This window comes from Chiloscyllium plagiosum, unplaced genomic scaffold, assembly GCF_037043375.1.
Source record: "Chiloscyllium plagiosum isolate Xiang-an unplaced genomic scaffold, Cpla_swu_hap1 HiC_scaffold_2, whole genome shotgun sequence".
Classification (NCBI taxonomy): domain Eukaryota; kingdom Metazoa; phylum Chordata; class Chondrichthyes; order Orectolobiformes; family Hemiscylliidae; genus Chiloscyllium; species Chiloscyllium plagiosum.
The window spans coordinates 116881316-116904099 of record NW_028270140.1 but is presented as its reverse complement, the minus strand read 5'-3'; the positions used below and the strand labels follow the sequence as shown (position 1 = coordinate 116904099).

General features: G+C 42.4%; 1 protein-coding gene across 1 annotated transcript in view; it reads right to left on the bottom strand.

Annotated features, from left to right (window-relative positions):
- Window positions 1–22784, bottom strand: part of map1b (microtubule-associated protein 1B) — a 134651-nt gene that overhangs the window by 8171 nt on the left and 103696 nt on the right. The window contains exons 4-6 of the mRNA XM_087999989.1: window positions 18217–18357; window positions 11485–17428; window positions 204–442 (exon numbers count right to left, since the gene is read on the bottom strand). Coding sequence (XP_087856115.1) covers window positions 204–442; window positions 11485–17428; window positions 18217–18357 — 6324 coding nt within the window. The remainder of the gene's footprint in view (window positions 1–203; window positions 443–11484; window positions 17429–18216; window positions 18358–22784) is intronic.

Below are 22784 nucleotides of genomic sequence, written 5' to 3'. Positions count from 1 at the left end.
CATATTCCTGGTGGACGTGCCCATTTGTAGTTATTGTAACTTCAGTGTTCACTCCAACTTATCTGTAGTAACATTAATGGGAAAACAACTGCATACGGTACAAATAAAAGTTTACAATATTGTAAATATGCTATTCAATGGGATTCATTTGGAAAATTAGATAAAAATGAAATATTTTGAAAGAAAGAATTTTGTAAGCATACCTGCATATTACTACTCCACTGAGACTTGCCCTCCAGGAGAGCATCCAGTACAGCCCTGCTTGGTTCATCCGCTGCATGGTCATTTCCACTCACTACATAGTAGGAAGATCTCACTCGTTTGAAAAACTCTGCATCCACAGTCTTGGCACTGCAGTGATTTGGAATGTATACCAGGTCAAGGTACACAGGAGGTCCTGGAGGCACTGATGGCATGCCTGCTGCCTTACTGCTGCTGGAAGCTTTAATAGACAGAGGACAGTATTTCACTCGAATGGCATTACAAAAATTAATTCTACTGAACAGAAAGAAAATGTCATGTTTTTGTTCTAAACACAATAATCCACCAACAATACTTAAATCAATTACTTTTTTGCCCAGTTTTTCCATGCATCTCCTTGAGGTTTGTATTAAGTATATTCTAGAGGTGGTGCTGCTTATACAGTATAACATTGATCATGTGATTCATCAAGCCTAGACAGTGCACATTGGTAGACAATTCAACCACTGAAGGCCTAACACTTCTTATCTAAATACAGGAGGCATCTTTTGCCTTGTATTATTATTCCAAATGGATGGTATCACCTTACTACCAATGATCTGTTCAGCCTCATATTCAATTCTATTTTGAAACCAACTAAAGCTTCCAATCCATTGCACATTCCAAAGGAAGCACCAAATTGTGATTTAGAACAGAAATGACAATTTTTTTTTTGTCCTCCTTAAGCTACAGTTCTGTGAGCTTCAGTTCTTTCTGGGTGAGCTCAGTAAGGTCAACTCTAACAGAGAACTGAATTGGAGGCTTTTATAAATGAGTTCCCAATCAAATGATCCCTTTACCCAATGATGGGCAAAGTTCATCACTTGTTGTAGATTTTGAAAGACATAGGGACATTTTTGAACAGCTTAATATTCCCTTGAACTAAATGAATCCCATCTCGACAAATGTTTCAATAAATATGGGGCTGATAAATAGGATTATTCCAGATTAAATTGTAGCCATCCTTTGTGCACAATCATAAAATATGGAGAGATCAAAATCATTAAACGTTGAAGCACTGAATCATCAAACACCACATCTGAGGATTGTTGAAAGTGTTTGCTGTGAAATCTTTCTGAGGAGATAATGATACAATGGTAATGATCCCTCGACTTCAACATCACTAACCCTGCATGGCCTGTGCACTGTCTCCTCAGATACCCAGGCCTCCTGCTTTCAACCACCTTCACCAGCACCAACAGTCCAGGGAAGACCAGGATGAGCAGACAGGGATGTGAGAGGCAATGGCAGCTACTCCATGGGGATCTAGTTGCCTTAAGCATGTGATGGTCTGGCTGCCTCCATAAACAGGCTGGTGCTGGCATTGACAGACAGGTCCAGGTACAGTCCATCACCACAGCCAGTGGGCCTCAGGACAAAGGGCTGTGATGGGAGAGATGGGTACTGGCCACTTACTCCAGATCTCCTTTCCTCTCAAAAAGAAGGGCAAGTGTCTGAAGGGAACCCAGCCGGAGGAAATACATGCCCCTCAGAAGTCTCTTCTCAGGACATTCCTGAAGTGGCAGCACCATCCACTATACTCTCTCCACCACCTCTCAGCCTTGGACATTCAAGTTGAGAATTCACTTGACTCTGGCACAAGATCCTTGTCCAGACACAAACACCTCCTGGGTTTACCTGATCAGATCTCCAGGGCCAACAGCTCCTCCAGCTCAGCTGCAGAAGCTGGTACATCACTGAGATGCAGCGGGAGGGAAAGTAAGAAAGAAACCTATTACAGCCGTTTTGATGGCATGGGTGAACAATGCACTGTATATGAAGTACCACATTTGTACTGTTTTGTATTGCACCCATTTATTGAGTCTCTGCGTAGCCCTGAATATTACTGTGCTAACACAACGCCTAACTTCATGTCCATGCTGGATGCATCATGAATAGAGTCTGTTGCCACATATGAAAACAAAATGAACAAGGTGCACACAGGGACATGGGTTATTGCCTCTCGTGCTAAAATATTGATATTCTGCCCCTGCCCTCTGTTTCCAGAAGTGTTCATCTGAATGAAGAGGTCAGTGATAACTGGGGCACGTCTGTGATCAGGACATGGCTCTGTGTGTAACGTTGATTTGTGGGCTTTGTAGACCCCCCCCCTCAGAGTATGGGACACTTACTCTCTTCCACTCCATGTATGTCTGCAGCCATTTTTCTCCCCAATATATAGTTTCAAATTTCACCACAATGGAAGATGACAGTGAGCACATATTAGCTATTGGCTTCCAGACTCTGTCTCTACAAGTCAGTGAGGCCTCTGAATGTTCAGAACCTCTCCTGATAGCCCTTCCCATGAATTCCATAGGCTTCTCACCTGCCCAGGTCTCCACCTAACATGGCCACATGAGTCTTCACTTACCCACCATTTCCCCCTCAGTCCCTGAGCTGACCATGCCAAGTGCAGAGCCCTGGATGAGAGGTGACCAGACCCCTGACTGACGCCTATACATCTCCAGAACTGCATTGCCCTAGTTCCTCCAAGCCCCAGACCAGCTGCTATAGAGTCATTGACAGACCATGACCCTCTCTTGAATGCAGAGGCACAGACTGAGATCACGCTGATAAGATATCTAACTATAACCAATCTCCTGGACTGGTATCGGCTGCTCTTGAATCACTGTGCTGGGACCCCTGACTGATTGGTGCCTCATAGACTACTCTCCTGAGCCTTTGAGACATGGCTGCCTGTTGTAGCACGTGTGGTGTGTTTGCTGCTTAAGCTGCTGGCACATGGTGCAGGTGTGAGTTTGATGTAGCTGAAAATGTGTTGCTGGAAAAGCGCAGCAGGTCAGGCAGCATCCAAGGAACAGGAGAATCAACGTTTCGGGCATAAGCCCTTCTTCCTGAAGAAGGGCTTATGCCCGAAACGTCGATTCTACTGTTCCTTGGATGCTGCCTGACCTGCTGCGCTTTTCCAGCAACACATTTTCAGCTCTGATCTCCAGCAACTGCAGCCCTCACTTTCTCTCAATGAGTTTGATGTAGCACAGTGTCCCTTGTCAGAGGAGTGCTGACCAGCAAGGCCCGGTATGCAACTGAGCTAACTGTCAAGGTAAGGCAAGGCGTGGATGTTGCGACCTTGTAGGGAGGTGTTAAGTGAGCGACTGCAAAGAGAGAAAGCGATCAACCCTGACATGCTTCCTCTTCCAAACTATGGGCTGGTGCCTGTCCCTCCACAGAAACTATCCTTGCAGTAGCCTTTTGATGGTTGCTGGTGCTTCCTGCTGATGGATCAGAGAGTTGGCAATGAGGATCATGAGGGTTTTGCTAATGTTGGACGCCAACATCAGCGGGTCAGGGTACACGTATCTGTTGCCTATGGATTGTGATCTGAGACTCTGGTGCTGAGGAGCACAAACCTTCCTTGCAGCCATCAATGAGCTGATGGTGCTGGATACCCACTCTGACTTCCATGTTGAGAATTCTTGATATCTGGCTTGCTCAGGGCAGCTGGGAATATGGGAAGCTGAACATTAGTGAAGTGAATCATGTCATTAATAAGGCATTGAACAAGCTATAGCCCCACTGAGTTGGTAACTCACCACTGCTAGACAGAAATATGGCTCACTGTTGAGTAAATGCATAAAAGATGGGGCAAGTTGCTCCCGAGGACAGGATAGGCTGTACTTCTCATGTGATTCTGCCACAAATCTCACCGGCGCTCATATTGCTGAGGTCCCTGTTAGATTCTACCCTTAACTGTTCACTTTCTGGGCAGGGCAGGTTGAATGATATTCATTATCAATGATCAAATTGTTGAAAGTGCGCACACTTTTAACTGCAAGATATAACTTCGTTAATGGGAAATTGATGTGTAAATGCAGCAACTTCATGAAACTCAGGGGAGGTTAAATAGAAGATGCTGTCTTCATGAAGCTAGTGGCACAGCTTTGCAAACTGGCCAGAAACTTGCAGTGATTTGCAATTCTTGAGGTGTCTGTGCCTTCCTTGTTCCAAAATGTTGGCTGATTTGGGTGTTAATATAAAATGCAATTCAGATAGAAGAACCTTTGCCAGAAAATCTAGTCCAATTTTTCTGATCTCAACAAAAGATCAATACATGAAGCAGTAACTGGTCTCTTTTCTCTCAATATTGACTGAGTTGCTTTTCCCTTCATTTTTAGCTTTTGTTGTAGACATTACTAATCATTCTTTGTTTTCAACATTATCTTGTTTCATGCACTTACATTTTTAACCGCTAGATTTAACTTTCTGTTACATCGTTAATGGGCAAAAAAAAACTGACCTTGGGGTCACAGGTATTCTGCACTGTGAAAACTCTGTGCAGAGACATATCACAGAATCCCTACAGTGTGCAAGCAGGCTATTTGGCCCATCAAGTCACACTATCCTCCAAAGAGCATCCTGCCAACATTGGCCAGAATGTTAGGTGTCGGGGAATGGGTCTGGGTGGGTTGCTCTTTGGAGGGTCGGTGTGGATCTGTTGGGCCGAAGGGCCTGTTTCCACACTGTAGGGAATCAAATCAAATCTAATCTAACCCTGTATTTTCCATGGCTAATCCATCTAACCTACATTTCTTTGGACTGTGGGAGGAAACTGAGGCATCCAAGGGAAACCCACGCAGACACAGGGAGAATGTGAAAACACCACACAGTCACCTGAGGGTGGGATCGAACCCAGGTCCGTGTGAGGCAGCATTGCTAACTACACAGCCACCGTGCTGCCCAAATATTTCAATTTAAATTTCGCAGTTGAGCATCCAGAAGAGAGTGGTGCTTCCAGTGCTGTTCACCAGGGCTGCTACCATCCCAGTCAATCAGGACGAGGTCAGCCCTGGCTTACACAAGAGAGACTGAATATGTGAGGAACTGCTCTTCCAATCAAAGCTCTGCCTGTTTCACATTTCTCCAATCACAGGCTGTTCCTCTTCCTCTCTCTGTTCCTCACCTACCAGCGGCAATCACAGGATTGGTTGCAGTGATGGAGTCTTTGAGATAACTGTTGGCGGTTTCTCAGCCTCAGCTTTCGATTCAAGGAATGAAGTTTGCATGGGGAAGGGGACAGTGAAGCGGTGATTGCAAGGAGGGGAGGGCAGAAAAGAGGAGGCTGCAAAGATGAGTGGAGAACAAAAATTTGGAGGGTGCAAGGGTAAGTGGGGGGAAGAGGAGGAGGAGGCTATGAGGGTATGGAGGGGAAGAGGAGACTGCAAGGGGAGGAAGAACAGTTTAAAATTTGTTAACAAAAGTATATTAAACTAACTAGCAGGCTGGAAAATTTGAAATAACTGATGCAACAAATTCCCCTTGAAAATGAATGTGAAATCTCTTGCTTAAGGCTGTTTATATTGAGGAGGAGACATAATGGGAAAAATACAGTGGATGCCATTATTATGAACTCTGTGTCAATTGTTAAATTTAAATCTGAGACTGAGATCTAAGGTGCAGCAAACAGATTAGTTTTTACTTTGGTTAGAGTGTTCCAGCTTTATGCATACATGATGGAAACCTGTTAACTGTGACTTCACCAGTCTACATAAGGAATCTTTTGGGTAATAGCATTTTGAAATGTTCATTCGTTTTTTGTTGCTAACTTACTCCTGTTGTTATGTGCCAATTTAAACACTATGGTATCCCATTGTAACCATGGTTTCCAAATCTGGGCATCAGAAGAATGCAATGGCTTTGTGTAGAGTTCAGAGCAGATTTACATGACTGGTTCCAGGGATAAGGGATTACAGAGAAGCTGTCATTGTTCTTGTTAGAACCAAAAACACTGAAGGGATGTGATGCAGGTAAATAAAAATACAAAGATTTAGATAGCAACAGTTTATATTCTAATGGCTATACAATGGATTACAAAATGGCCCAAATGTAACATTATTTAAGTTAATTGGCTCTAGAACCAGAGGCAGTAGAAAGAAAAATCTTTATCTAAGATTAGTTGAGATTTGGAACGCTTTCTTCCCTGACATTCAGGTGGATATAGATTCAGACAGAAAATGGATAAATATCTTGAGATAGAAAATAGGGAAGGATGGGTGTAGATGGCAGTGATGGAAGGGAGGGGGAGTGATAGGATGAAGTGGATTTCTCTTTAGAACAGCTGGCATAGATTTACTGGGTGGAATGGCATTTTTTGTGTTGCTCTATTCTAGAACCCAAAGGAAATCACAAAGGCACTTGGCGGAGATAAAGGCAAAGACAAAGCATCAGCTTTCTGCCTAGTTAATTACAGCTTCATACACAGCCAAGCAGGTACCATGCTTAAGGCCATTTATTTCTCAGTGCATTAATTTTGATTCATAATTATCCATAAAAAAATCAAAATTATGAGACAGAAAGTGGTAAAAGGTGATCTGACTATTCCATCCTCTTTTTGAAATTGTGTTAGCGAAAATTAAGATGAATTACTGAAAGCCAATCATGGGTAACTTGATCAGGAGCGGAGCAGAAGATGATGAAAGAAAAATGTGTTATGATCCAGTACAAAATGGAGTTGGGCAAGACGGGATGTCACTATAAATGCATCATTCAAGACTGAATATTACAAAGGTGGTTTCAGTTTACAGCCGTTACTGTGTAATTATTGTTATCCCTATTTTGGAAAAAAAACAAGAATTCAGATGACAAATGAATTAAAGTCTTGGAGAGATTACACTTAAAATATAAGCCGTAACTATTAATCTAACCTGGGGCAGTGTTTTGTAGAGGAATAAGACAGTGTTATTTTCTGGGTCTGTAGATTGTGAAGGAGCAAAAGTGGCCTTTAGTACAGTGATATGTGCTTCTTGTCAGATGTGGGAGTTTAATGAGAGTTAAGGGTTACTGCAGATTATATCTGCAACAAATGCTGTTGGTTGCAAATCTTATCAGATTGAATGGATCGGTTGGAGAGACAGTTAGAAGTAATGAGGAATTGGCAACAGCAACAGTCTGTGATAGATGGCAGTTACAGGAAGGGGAAAAGTCTCAGATACAGTCACAGAGATGGGTTAACTCCAAAAAAGGTAAGAGAGGTAGGCATCTAGGGCAGGTGCGTGCTGTGGCTATACCCATTTCAAACAGGTATGCTGTTTTGGAAATGTAGGGAGTGATGGATTCTCAGGGAAATGTAGCACGAACAGCCAAGTTTCTGGTATTGAGACTGGCTCTAATGCAATGAGGGGTACGTCGGCTTCCAAGAGATCAATTGTGTTAGGGGATTCTCTAGTCCGAGGTACAGACGTTTCTGGAGACAGCAACGAAAAATCAGAATGGTGTGTTGCTTCCCTGGTGCCAGGATCAAGGATGTCTCAGAGAGGGTGCAGAATGTTCTCAAGGAGGAGAGGGGCCAGCAAGAGGTTATTGTCCACATTGGTTCCAATGACATAGGAAGGGAAATGGTTGAGATTCTGAAGGGAGATCACAGAGAGTTAGGCAAGAATTTAAAAAGGAGGTCTCCAAGAGTAGTAATATCTGGATTATTCCTGGTGCTATGAGCTAGTAAGGGCAGGAATAGGAGGATAGAGCAGATGAATGCATGGCTGAGGAGCTGGTGTATGGGAGAAGGATTCACATTTTTGGATCATTGGAATCTCTTTTGGGGTAGAAGTGACCTGTACAAGTAGGTCGGATTGCACCTAAATTGGAAGGGGATTAATACATTGGCAGAAAGATTTGCTAGAGCTGCTTGGGAGGATTTAAACTAGTAAGGTGGGGGTGTGGGACCCAGAGAGATAGTGAGGAAAGAGATCAATCTGAGACTGGTACAGTTGAGAACAGAAAAGAGTCAAGCAGTCAGGGCAGGCAGGGACAAGGTAGGACTAATAAATTAAACTGCATTTATTTCAATGCAAGGGGCCTAACTTGGAAGGCAGATGAACTCGGGCATGGTTAGGGACATGGGACTGGGATATCATAGCAATTACGGAAACATGGCTCAGGGATGGGCAGGACTGGCAGCTTAATGTTCCAGGATACAAATGCTACAGGAAGGATAGAAAGGGAGGCAAGAGTGGAGGGGAGTGGTGTTTTTGATAAGGGATAGCATTACAGCTGTGCTGAGGGAGGATATTCCCGGAAATATATCCAGGGAAGTTATTTGGGTGGAACTGAGAAATAAGAAAGGGTTGATTGCCTTATTGGGATTGTATTATAGACCCCCTAATAGTCAGAGGGAAATTGAAAAACAAACTTGTAAGGAGATCTCAGCTATCTGTAAGAATAATAGGGTGGTTATGGTAGGGGATTTTAACTTTCCAAACATTGACTGGGACTGCTATAAGTGTTAAGGGTTTAGATGGAGAGGAATTTGTTAAGTGTGTACAAGAAAATTTTCTGATTCACTATGTGGATGTACCGACTAGAGAAGGTGCAAAACTTGACCTAGTCTTGGGAAATAAGGCAGGGCAGCTGACTGAGGTGTCAGTGGGGGAGCACTTTGGGGCCAGCGACCATAATTCCGTAAGATTTAAAATAGTGATGGAGGATAGACCATAATTTTGATGGTATTAGGCAAGAACCTTAAAAAGCTGATTGGGGGCAGATGTGGAGCTGCAAAAAATGGGGGAAATACTAAATGAGTATTTTGCATCAGTATTTACTGTGGAAAAGGATATGGAAGATATAGAATGTAGAGAAATAGATGGTGACATCTTGCAAAATGCCCATATTACAGTGGAGGAAGTGTTGGATGTCTTGAAAAGCATCAAGGTGAATAAATCCTCAGGACCTGATCAGGTGTACCCGATAACTCTGTGGGAAGGTAGAGAAGTGATTGCTGGGCCTCTTGCTGAGATATTTGTATCATCGATAGTCACAGGTGAGGTGCCGGAAGACTGGAGGTTGGCTAATATGGTGCCACTGTTTAAGAATGATGGTAAGGACAAGCCAGGGAACTATAGACCAGTAAGCCTGACCTCGGTGGTGGGCAAGTTGTTGGAGGGAATCCTGAGGGACAGGATGTACATGTATTTGGAAAGGCAAGGACTGATTAGGGATAGTAAACATGGCTCTGTGTGTGGGAAATCATGTTTCACTAACTTGATTGAGTTTTTTGAAGAAGTAACAAAGAGGATTGATGAAGGCAGAGCAGTAGATGCGATCGATATGGACTTCAGTAAGGCGTTCAACAAGGTTCCCCATGGGAGACTGGTTAGCAAGGTTAAATCTCATGGAATACAGGGAGAACTAGCCATTTGGATATAGAACTGGCTCAAAGGTAGAAGACAGAGGGTGGTGGTGGAGGGTTGTTTTTCAGACTGGAGTGCCACAAGGATCGGTGCTGGGCCCTCTACTTTTTGTCATTTACATAAGTGATTTAGATGTGAGCATAAGAGGTACAGTTAGTAAGTTTGCAAAGAAGGTTACCTCAGATTACAACAGGATCTTGACCAGATGAGCCATTGGGGTGAGAAGTGGCAGATGGAGTTTAATTCAGGTAAATGCGAGTTGCTGCATTTTGGGAAAGCAAATCTTAGCAAAACTTATACACTTAATGGTCGGGTCCTAGGGAGTGTTGCTGAACAAAGAGACCTTGGAGTGTAGGTTCATAGCTCCTTGAAAGTGGTGTCGCAGGTAGATAGGATAGTGAAGAAGGCATTTGGCATGCTTTCTTTTATTGGTCAGAGTATTGAGTACAGAAGTTGGGAGGTTGGCAGGACATTGGTTAGGCCACTGTTGGAATATTGCACGCAATTCTGGTCTCCTTCCTATCAGAAAGATGTTGTGAAACTTGAAATGGTTCAGAAAAGATTTACAAGTATGTTGCCAGGGTTGGAGAATGTGAACTATAGGGTGAGGCTGAACATTGGCTGGGGCTGTTTTCCGTGGAGTGTTGGAGGTTGAGGGGTGACTTTATAGAGGTTTACAAAATCATGAGGGGCATGGATAGGATAAATAGGGTTGGGGAGTCCAGAACTAGAGGGCATAAGTTTAGGGTGTGAGGGGAAAGATATAAAAGAGACCTAAAGGGCAATGTTTTCAAACAGAGGGTGGTCCATGTATGGAATGAGCTGCAAGAGGAAGTGGTGGACGCTGGTACAATTGTGACATTTAAAAGGCATTTGGATGGGTATATGAATAGGTAGGGTTTGAGAGATATGGGCTGGTCCTGGCAGGTGGGACTAGATTGGGTTGGGATATCTGGTCAGCATGGACGGGTTGGACCGAAGGGTCTGTTTCCATGCTGTACATCTCTATGACTCTGTGACTCTATAACAAACACACCAGATATCAGACCTAACACAAGAATATCTGGTTCACTAATGACACTTAGGGATGGAAATCTGCTGTTCTTACTTTGTCTGGTCTACATGTGACTCCAGACCCACAGTAATGTGGTTGAATCTTAATTGTCTTCTGGGCAATTAAAGATGTGTGATAAATGCAGATCTGTCCAACTACAGCCACATCCCATGAACACCGATGAATGAATAAGAAAGAGAAACGCTAAAATCATCATAGGATTCAGCTATCTTACTGACTGATCCTTCTCTAGGAATCTACGAAAGAGCTGCAGTACCATACACACAGTTCCATAGCAATTAACAGCAAAGAACTTTGTAATTCATGGCTTTATCAGATAGGTATCATTCTCTTTTCTCATTAATTCATGTCTATTGACATTTCTGTGGCATCCCAAAACACGAAAGGAAATTGTTACTAAATTGATTTCTCCACAAACATTTCCTCAATTCCCCCACCACTCCAGGACCAGGTACATGTGAGGGATAGGGAGGAGGGCTCACAGCAGAAAGAGACTGAGGCCTGGGAGGGAGGCGGAGAGAAGGCTGGGGTTGGGGTCAGACCTTTACCTAGGGGACCTTCAAACTCAAAATGAAGGCTGTGTAGGACCACCCCTCGTGGTGGTGAAGATCCCTGGACAATCCTAGGCCTTGCACAGCCTAGTTAAATTGCAGATAGATTATATCTCAGGGGCCACAAAATTCAGTCCCATGAAGAGGGGAGTAATGGATAACTGGCTTTTTGAAGATGTGAGTTATATGGTGTGACCATGCCTAGTAACACACATGCGTGCTGTCCTTCACAGCAGAGAATAGGAGGCAATCGCAAATCTAAAGTCTGTGGGATCAGTGTTATGAATTCCTCCTGGGTTTTCATCAAGATTATGGAGGGAAGAAAAAAGGAAACACCTGTGGAATTTCCTGGCAAAGAAACATTCATTTTGAAAGAACGTAAATATTTTAAATAACTTTAAAAAAATATAATATTCTGGTTTTAAATTTAATTATTCAATACACCAGATCACTGTACCACATCGAGGTATTTTACCTGGATTTTTAGTTGTATGTGCAGATTTTAAATTTGTGGTGTTCGTGGCATTTTTTGCTTCTTTGTCATCACCTCGGGTGTTCTTTGTTTCTGGATTAGTGTTAGGCTTGGCTCCTTTCTCCACTGAATCCTTCTTCTTAGGGGAAGCTGTTTTTGCTGCTTTATCAGCTGATTCCTTAGCAGATACTAATGGGGTTGTTCTGGAAGGAGCACTGGAATGCTTTGGTTTGCTGTCAGCTTTTCTGGAAGGAGAGGAAGACTTTGTCTTTGTGGCCTGTTTTTTGGTCTTTGTTCTCTCTTTAACCTCTTTCTTCAATGGCTTATCTGCCTTTGCCAAGCTCTGATCAGTAGGCAATGCTTCGGGATCAACCATGCAAACATCTGGATGTGGTGGAGGTGGGCTAGGATCCATCAGTGGAACAGGTGGGGGATCTATTTGTCTGTGTACAAGTGTTCTGTCTGTCGGGAGAGTTTCAGACTCATCTTCAGAGTCTAAGGCAGCATCCGCAGTGATCGAAGGGCATTCCTCTGTGCCAGGTGGAAAGTCGGAATCAGTCTGGGACGGAGCAGATTCGCTGACCGATGTTCCTGGGGTATCATCACATTGCCGTACCTGCTGCTTTCCACCAGATGGAGGCTGGCCTCCTCCGCTTTGCGTAAGTGGTCTCTCAAGATCTTCAGCGATGTCATCTTGCTCAAAGAATTCTAATGGGCTTGGATTGATGAAAGAAGGGGAAAGATCAGCCATGTTGAGCCGGAATGAAGTCGGAGTCTTAAAGCATGTTTCAACAGCAGGTTGAACCTCTGCTGGGTGCACTGATCTGGATGCAAAATGGTCATCTTCAAGCTCATATCCATCTTTGGCTTTATCTTGCTTGCTGCTGAATGTCTCAATTTCTCCCATGTCTGACTGCATTATTGGAATTTTGCTTTGACAGAGGGCAGGCTCTGGTAAGGAATGTGATGCATAAACAGCAGATACCTGCTCAGAAGGAGATATCATTGATGATCCTACTGGACTCTTCTCCTGCAGTGGGCCTGGGCCTGATGAATCAGACATGTGCAGATGAGATACTTCTTTTGCAAGTGCAAGAGGCTGTGAAAGGTCAAACATTTGCAGCTCCTCCTGATCTTGCAGTGGAGAAGTTCCCTGTGGTGAATGGGCAGATGATACCCTTTCTGAAACCATTGGCACTTCAATATTAACTGGTTTTCCAGATAGGGCTGAAGTACAAACACCATATTCCTCTTGCAATGGAGAACTGGTTTGTGGTGTACGAGCAGATGAGGATGATGGTGAAGCCTCTGTTGGTGGGGTGGAACCGAATTGCAAATGATCCAGCTCTTGGCCATAGAATGATCTGTCAAGTGTTGGATGAGCATGCTGGATAAATCCAGGCTCATGCACATCTGATGGACTGTAATCTACTTCAGTGGGTCCATTTTCAGATATGTGCTGGAAGCTGGCATTAAACGCAGGCTGCTCAGGAGATTGTCTACTGAAGTCCAAAGCCAAAGACTGTTCCGGTGACTCCTGACTAAACTCTACCGACATTGTTGAATGCTCGGGTGATCTCACTTCCTGTACAGGAGTTCTGGATTTTGCAGTCTTTGGAGACACCTCTGGAGGGGAAATCGACATGGGCCTTGGGCAATCTTCTTTAGAAGGTGAAACTTCAGCTTCTTGGAAAGTTGTAGGCGTTTGGACAACAGACACTGAGAGGGATTCATCAACTTCAGTTGAATGAGGGGATCCGACCTCTGCATGCAACGAGGGAGACACATCATCTGCTGTAGGTTCTGGAAAGGAACTTGTGGCAAGAGATGCTGTTGAAGCTGAAGCCACACCTTCAATATGGGAATAAGTGTCTTCTGCTACCACCTCATCGACAGGAGTAGCTGATTTGTCTGATGTGGTTCCTTCAGAAATCGACATTTTGCTGTCTTCTTTAACAGAACCGATTTGGCTGAGATCCACCAGAGTTGGGGACAGTTCAGCTGCAGTTTTCTGAGTTTCAAAGGGACCGAGTGATGGGAAGGTGGCAGTAGCATTTTCTTCCACTTTGCATTCCTGGCTGAAACTATCTTTGGGAGTCAACAATTCGAAATCTGCTGCACGTTGCTTTTCAGGCGCAACTGAGCTGGATGAAAAGTCATTAAATGGATAAAGATGGGGTGAAGAAAGAAGTTTAAGCTTATCACTTGAGAGTTCCATTGCACCTTCAAGAAACTGTACTGGGAATTCTTCTCCATCATTAGGAGAACTATCAACAGGTGAACTGGAACCCAACATTGGTGGGCTTCGTAATGGAGATAGGACCTTTTCTACAGGTGATTCTGAATCAGGTACTGGCTCATCCATGGGGCTATATCTTGGACTGGTCTCATCAGCTTTCATGTCATCAGTCTCAATAATAATTGGGGCTGGCAATTTTCCTGTTAATTCAGTTGCGACTTTACTATCTTTCTCATCTACAGGAGACTGATAAAATGGAGTGTGGCCAGCACTAGGGGAACCAGATTGTGTGGGAGATGCCATCTCTAGTGTTTTTTCTTCAGGACTAGCACAATGATCATCTGGAGTTTCGTGGTCAGAGGTTGTAAGATCTGTGGATGCCTTGATATCTGATGGAGTCAAATCAAAGTTGACATTCTGATCACTCAAAGGTGATCTAGACTGTGGTGAAGAACCAACTGGACTCCGTGCGGGGCTTAATTTGGCTTCAAGATCTTTTATCTGATTCGCTTGCTTTTCATTCTCTAAAACTTCCTGTTTTTCAAATTCATCAGACTTAGGAATATAGATGCCAGGTGATGGACATTTAAAGCACTTGTCTTCTTCCAGAGAAGATGAAGGAGATATTGTTGAGGCTGATGCTGGATAATCATCACCTTGTGTCACTTCTGTTTTTGAAGTTTCTATTGAGAGTCCATTGTAAGTGTCAGGAACTGGAGAAAACTTAGCTCCCTCATGACCCTGACAAAAGACAGTAGTTTCAATCTTTGTCATGCTTTCAAACTCCTGAGTGGGTGACTCAGTTTCCTCATTATTGGTCTCATCACTCATAATGTCTCTCGGTGTGGACATATCATCCATTGGGGTAGGTTCACTTGAAATTTCAATTGTAGATTGAGTAAAACCTGATGTAGCTGTAAATTCTTCTGGTGGCTCTTCATGGGTTTCTTCATCAGAAACTGTTATTTCACTTTCAAAATCAGTTGGCATTGTTTCATTACGAATCAGCATCGTTTGATCAATAATTGAAGAATGGAGTGCAGAGATTTTATCCAAAGCTCCATCAGGGGATAGAGCTTTTATTTTATGTATCTCAGTGGTTTCAACCATACTTAAATCTTTCTGTGCATAAATTTTAGCTTCTTTGCTAAGATCAACTCTCTTTTCTTCTTCTTCTGCCTCTTCTTCAGCCTTTTCTGGAAAGCCTTCTCGTTCCCTGTGATCATCCCCAGCTTCAGACTCTTCTGTCTCTTCTTTTTCTATCTCGTCATCTTCAACTGGTTCTTCAGTTTCAATTAATTCTTCTGCTTCAATGTCGTCGGTCTCAACCTTTGTGCCAGTCAAGGCATGTTCTGTTTTGCCTGGAAGCATCTTTTCTACTATATCTTCTGCTAGCTCTTCAACATCTTCTGTCTCAGCCTTTTCCTCATAGTCTCCTGGTTCAGAAGATTCTTCAAAAGCAGCACCTTCATCCTCAAATTTTTCTAATGTAACCTTATTTCGAGTTTCAATGTACTCTTGAGGAGACTGCTCAAATTCACCTTCGACTTCAGTGGTTGTTATTCCCTCATCAGGAGATTCATCTGTCTCCAAAGAGTCTCCATGAATTATAAACCCTGTCTTTTTCACAAGTGTGGCTTCTTGCACTTCATTATTTATTGAATTTTCTGATGGGGCTATGGGTCCTTGCATTTCTCTTTTCTCTTCTTCATTAAGTTCTTCAAAGTCTTTTGTTAAGTCTTCTGGTGAAGACATTTGTGATCGTTCAATCTCAAGTTCACCTGCAGTCACTGCTGCTGCTGCTGCTGCTGCCCCTGCCACAGCAACAGTTTCCATTTTGGTCTCTTTCTTGCTTGGTTTTGGCTTTCCTTTCTCTTTTGGCTTACTTGGCGTAGAGTCTTCCTTCTTTATTGGTTCAGTTTTCCTTTCCACTTTGGGTTTTGTTGGTACTTTTTTGGTCTCGGTTGCAGGGATGGGTTTTCTAGTTTCCTTAGCAGGTTTTTTCAGGTCTTTCTTGACATCTTTGTCATTTTTTTTAATCTCTTTCTTTTCTTCTTTTTTTACCTCTTTCACTGGGGTTTCTTTTTTCTTCACTTCTTTTTTAATATCTTTCTTTGCTTCTTTCTTTATTTCTTCCTTCTTAGGTTTCTCTTCTTTTTTAGTAACCTTTTCTTTTTTAGTAACTGCTTTATCTTCCTTTGCCTCTGACTTCACGCTCTCTTTCTTCACTTCCTTTTCCTCTTTCTTCTTGTCTTCTGGTTTCTTTGCTTTAACCTCTTTCTTCACAATTTTTTCCCTGACAGGTTTGGGTTTGTTCTCAGCTTTTAGTTTGTCATCTCTCACTGTTTTTTCTTCAAGTTCCTGTTTAGCTGTGTCCTCTTTTGCTTTTGTTTCCTTTTCTTCGGGCTTTGATTGTGACTCTGTTCTGGTCTTTTCCTTCTTAACTGCAGGTTTTTCCTTTTTCTCTACCTTTTGCAGTTTTTCTTTAACAGCCTCTTGTTGACTAACTGCAGTAGGTTTTGTCACCTCTGGTGTTTCTTCCTTCTTAACTCCTTTTGCAGCGGGTGGCTTAGAATTAGATTTGAGACTCTCCTTGCTATCACTTCGTTGTTTCATCTTGGTTTGTTTAACATTTGGGACAGCCAAGCCAATGGACAGCTCTTTTTGAGTTACCACTGGGTGTTTAAGGAAATCTAAATCTTTGAGCTTTTCTAATCCATCCAGAATATTGTACTGTGGAGCATTTCCTGGGAACAGAGCACGGACTATTTTCTCAGTTGGATTAGCCGGATGCCATACAATCAGTGAGGATATTGAAGTCAAATATGGAAATGAAATTTCTGCCTCTTTACCATTTGGTAACACTAGTCCAGTTTTAGCCTTGTTGTTGCTGGACCAATGTTGCATGAAAAATTGTAGCTCCTTGCTTCCTTTCACTGGATTTAAAATGTACATTTCTAATCTTCCCACACCCATTTTCTGAAAAAGTATTACTGGATCAATAACATTTCCTACAGTCCTGTACAGGGGTTCTGGCTTTATAGACAATTTGTTTAAGTACTGGAGAGTAAGAAAGGTTTCCTCTGTATTCCTTCTGACCCGAAAATTAGGCTGCAAGTTTGTCATATTTTCCGGGACGTTAAGAAAAACGACCCCCAGCTCAGGTGAGATCAGATTTTTCAGCCAGTCACTGTTAGCAGTGGACCCTTGCGACTGTTCCTCTTCTAGTTCTGCTATTTTACGTTGCAACAAACTGTTGACTCCAGGGAGATTATCGGCTCCATTATGCGTGAGCAGGATTGAGTCGACTCTGTCTAAATGTCGAATCAATTTCCAGAAGCATGACTTGCGATCGGAGCCTCCATTGATAAGCATATTAAACCCATTCACGGCAAACAAAGCAGAGTCCCCTCTCCCACCGGGGAAAATGTAGCAGCAAGGTTTTGACAGTTTCAAGAAGCCTCCTGATGCTGGGGGCTCCAACACATCAAAGGATGATGGTACCTCAACCGATTCGGAGAGATATTCAGTGAATTCTGAAAGTCCTTCCATCTCTGGTAGAATAGAGACTGAGTTTAGTTTTATATTGATGAAGTCCTGTAGGTTATGTTTTTCCAGGTTTGTATTTTTCCAATCACCTTCCTCAAGACAGAATAATGTGAGGCTGGCTTTATTGGCTGGATGTGTGGTGCTCAGTAGTTCTCCAATCTGCCAGCAGAATAAAAGACAATAAGTAATTAGTAGTTATTTCTGCTAAACCTCAATTAACATTTTATAATTAGATTGTGCTGTGTTCAGTTCCCCAAAAATAAATTATAATTACGGAATACTTGCTTCAGAAATAAACAATGCATTATCCTTCCATTTGAACTTTCCAAAATCAAAATAAATGTAAATATTTTGAATTGGTAATTTTAACTTTGTCTGGTTAAATTATAAAGATAATCTGTTTTTGTGTAGTCTCACTTTTCTTAGTTCCAATTCTATTCAGCAAATTCCCATCTTTTACAAAGTATACAAGGACTCTGTGTTTCCATTTATGTTTTCATATGTTGATGTATTTTAGGTAATTTTCTTGCCACCTCTTCCAAACTGGTCATCCAGGGATGTAAGAAACTTTGTAAAGAATGGCTGATTTTATTTTAACTTGAAACCTCAGGTTTCATTAATAAAGCAGTTATACAAATGTATACAGATGATTCAATGAAATATAAAATGCCATTTTAGTTCCAATCCGATAGTTGGTGCTCGTAACATCTTTGGAAAAGAACTACAGTGGGATTACTTTTTTACAGTTTGGAATTTCTGCCTTACGTGCAAAAGGTACTCAAATTAAGATAAAACTGCATGTTTACCACATTTCAAGGTGAGCACACATAGTAAGCTTCACTGACAGCATGGTTTGCTTAAACACCAGTTCAAAGCAGTTACTTACTACCACCATGATATAACCCAACTCCACGAGCGATGGACTATTCTAATTTCTTTACACTTACCTCCTGATCTGTGAAAATTTCAATGAAGTTCTGAAAGGAGAATGAACCGGATTGCAGAATTAGTTCCCCAGTGTTTTCACAGCACTGTCCAGTTAGCACCAGCAGCTTATGTCGAGCAGCATCAGTGATCAAGAGACGTACCTAGGAAAAGGACATGTGACTTAGAAATGAAAAGCAAAATAACTACAGTGATACATTTTAGAAATTAACACTCATTGTATGAAGCTTTGCATGCCTTTAAGGTTTATCCAGTAAATAAACGTCTGTAGTGGAGGCTTGGGTAAAGTTTATAAATTTATAGCTCCCACATTGGGTGAAGGCATTGCTGCAGCTCATCATGGAGCTCATTCTGACATGGAACAGACAATGGCACAATGTGAGCAAGAGTGGGCTCCAAGATTTCCTGATGGGGAACTGAGCAGGTTGAGCAGGAGCAGAGACGTTCCCTAGACAATCTTTCAGAAGGTCAGAGACCAGATAATGATGATGCTCAGTTCCAGGAGTTAAGCCCAGGGTCCTGGATGTTGTGCCATTCAAAGCTTCAATGATTCACATGAGTGGTCAAGCTCAGTGAATGTGCAATCGAATGTCATGTCCTACCAAATGCTACCAAATAACCTCAGTCATGGGATAATACATAACATCCCCATCACTGACCTACCAACAATCTCTACCAATCATACCTAAAATTCATAGCTTTACCTCACATGTTACTGCTATAAGTCTCACACTCACTGCCAGCCAGTTCATAAGGTCAGGCTCATCACACAACCACACTGCATTACACTCAGTGAAATATCTCCTTCACTCTTGTAAGACAAAGTGAACACACACCTCCTTCCCCCAATGGAGAAGACTGCATTTGCAATTATTGGAGTGACCATTGCTGAGGCTGTGGTCAGCCCCAGGGTTGCAATATCGAAGATGACAGGATTCCTATACTTAAGTCTTCCTTCTCAGATCACATTGCCCTTCAAATCACTATTGCTTCTAATTTACAAGCTGCAGATGACATCATTGGGCACCTCAGCTTTCCACCCCTCCCCTCATCACAAACTGTTGCACCCGTCTTTGTCAGGTACTCAGGAGTTACAGCCTGATTGAACAAATCTCTTCTGGTCTCAGTCCTACATCCAAACTGCATCTTCTGAGACCTTGTGCATTAGTTTTCAATTATTAACTCAGCGCCGACCCTGTCAACCTTTCTCAAACTCATGTGTGTTTCAATGAGGTTATTTCAAGGAGTTGGGAAATTTCTGTCACATGTATGGAAAAAGATATGTGCCGAAGCACAGGGTTAACTTTTCATGTACATGTGCAGACAGTAAAGTTGAGCAAATGGTATCAGAAAACCCGCCAGCAAGTAATCAGAGTGGGCCTTCAGGTGGATCAGTTTCCTGTTGCAAGGTGATATGATAAATGTGTGCAGCCAATCTGTATAATGACAATGACCTCCCCACTTTCAGGAGTGCCAGGCAGGGTTGTAGTAGTATCCACCGGTCAAACAAGGGTTGGCAGCAGCAAAAGCTAGACCTTAGTTCAATATCTGGCATTGGTAGGTTTCTCATCCAGAGTGGTTACACATAGAAATCAGAAGCAGGAGAAGGCCATTCACCCCTTTGAGCCTGCTTCACCATTCAGTATGATTATGACCAATCCTACACCTCAATGCCATAAACTCATTTCCTCCCCATACCCCTTGATGCCTTTTAAAAACATATTAATCTCCTTCCTGAATATATTCAGTTACCTGACCACCACAGTCTTCTGTGGCAGACAATTCAACAGGTTCACTACTCTTTGATTGAAGAAATGTTTCCAAATCTCTGTCTTAAATTGCCTACTCATATCCTAAGACTGAAACTGTGTTCCTGCTTCTAAGCTCCTTAACCAGAGAAAATATCTTTCCTTCATCTAGTCTGTCCAAATCCATCTCTCCTCATTGGACGGTCCTGCCATTCTTGGTATCAGTCTAGGCAGGGAGACTAAAATTGCACACAATACTCCAGCTGAGGTCTCACAAGGCCCCAAATAACTTCAGTAAGACACCCCTACTTGTGAACTCAAATCCCCCTGCAAACAAGGCCAATATACCATTTGCCTTCCTTGTTTTTTGCTGCACCTACCCATCTATATTCATCGACTGGTGGACAAGGGCATCTAGATCCCTTTGCAGATCTACAGTTCCCAATATATCACCATTTCAGTACTACTCCTTCTTGCTGTTTTTCACATTGATGTGTGTCATTTCACATTTAGCCACATTGTCCAGCTTCTGCTGTGTGATTATCTACTCACAACACGTCTGAATCACCTAGAAATCTCCTTGCATCCTTCCCATAAACCTGCTCCGTTTTGTGTTGTCAGTAAACTTGGAAATGTTGCATTTAGTTCCCTGATCTAAGTTGTTTATGTATAATGTGAATAGTTGGAGCCCAAGCATGGATCTTTGCAATACCTCACTAGTCACTGCCTGCTGCTTGGAAAAAGGCCTAATTATTCCCACATTCTTTTTCCTATCTGTCAACTAATGCTCACTCCATACCAATACGTTACCTGCTATCCCATGTGCTTTAACTGTTCCATGAACCTCTTACGAAGAACCCTATCAAAGATCTTCTGAAAATCCAAATACACCACATCCACTGATTCAGATCAATTCCCTTATCTATTCTACTAGTTACATCCTCAAAAAGTTTTCATGAATCTATACTGGCTTTGTCCATTTCCATGAATGTTTTCATGTTCGTTATCATGCCTTTTATCATAGACTGTCGCATTTTCCCCACTACTGATGTTAGACTTACTGGTCTGCAATTCGGTTTTTTCTCCTTTTTCCTTTTTTAATTAGTAGGGTTACATTTGCAACTTCCCAATCTGTAGAAACTGTTCCAGAGTCTACAGAATTTTATGAAGATGTGTACCAATGCACCAATATTTCCAGAGTCACCTTTTGTAGTATTCGGTGATGTAGATTATCAGGCCCTGGGGATTTATTAGATTCTAACACCATTAATTCCTCAGAACCATTTTCTTACTGATACTGATTTCCTTCAATTCCTCCCTCTTATTCGACCCTTGGTTCTTGAACATTTCTGGGAGATCACTCGTGCCCTCTTTTAAGAAGAAAACATGAATACTTGTTCAATTCTTCTGCCATTTCTTTGTTCCCCATTATAATTTCCCGGCTTCTGACTATAAGAGACCTACATTCTGAATGAATCCCTTAAAATATTTTTAATTTTTAATTTTCTGACTACACCTCCATTTTGTAACAATATTTTCTTCTTGTAGCTCTTGAAGCCTCAGGAGCACAGAGCTATCTTGGTCGAGCTATTGATGCTCTATAGCTACTCCTCATTTGTTTGGGAATCAGGGGTCCAGTATAAATTTGTATTTATGCTGTGCAGAACTTTTCAAAGTGGGAAACAACATTAACTTGGTTGGATATATATCTCTACAGAATTTGTACAATAAGCCCAGGCCTGGAAATAATAACCTTGAACTCAAATAGCAGTTTGACAATTTGAATCCAGCTTTATCTTTTGGATCTGGAAATTAAAAGTTGGTGTTAGTAAAAGTGACAATGAGGCTATTATAGAGTCATAGATATGTACAGCACAGAAACAGACCCTTCGGTCCAACTCGTCTATTCAGACCAAATATTCCAACCCAATCCAATCCCACCTGCCAGCATCCAGCCCATATCCCTCTAAAAAGTAGACATCATGGCAGACATCATGAATTACCACTGCGAGTTAATTCAGTGGTGGGCTTAAGTGGTCAATTAGGAGGTGACCTCAGGGAAAACAGGTTTCCCCAGTCTGATTTCTGCGAAGTGTGGGGTCAGTACACCATTTGGTCCCAACATCTCGATCCTACAGCCTGCTTAAAATCCTGCCCTTGGTTTCCTTTCTTTTCAAGACACCTAAGAAGCTTGTAATGCCATGGAGTCAACACCCTAATGGTTGTTTCAGAGTTTCCATAGGTTGAATATTGAAAGTGCAAATTGCGTTGAGTCTTTTGCAGTATTTCTTGCTTAAGTCTAGCAAGATGTCTTACTATATCTTACGAAATGCACCTCATTGCCTATCACCCCTTTAGAGTCCCTTTCATCCAATTTGAGCCCCATTTTCCCTTGTCCAAGAATGATTCGCCACTCACTGGATGTTCCCTAATAAACCGCATGCCTTGTGCCTTTGAAATACCATTGTGCATTACTGAAGGGTCTGTTTCCATGGCTCTATGACACCCAAGCAAGAGTAGGCAATCCAGTGCTGCTCCTCACCGGCAACATAACGGCACAGCAGCCACAAGGTCATACCGCTCATGGTACCGAGCTGGCAAGGCTGACACATGCAACCCTTTCTCTCACACTAATCACCATCTGACCAGCAGGTCACACACAGCCTCCCCGTCCCTAGCTACACACCATTTAAAACACCCACTCTAAGACCCAGCTACTCTGTCTTCAGAGCCCACAGGACACTTGCAACCTGTCATAAGCCAATCAGCAAATACCACACACTTGCAAACAATCAGATAATTCCAAACAAGGGCTTCTATTT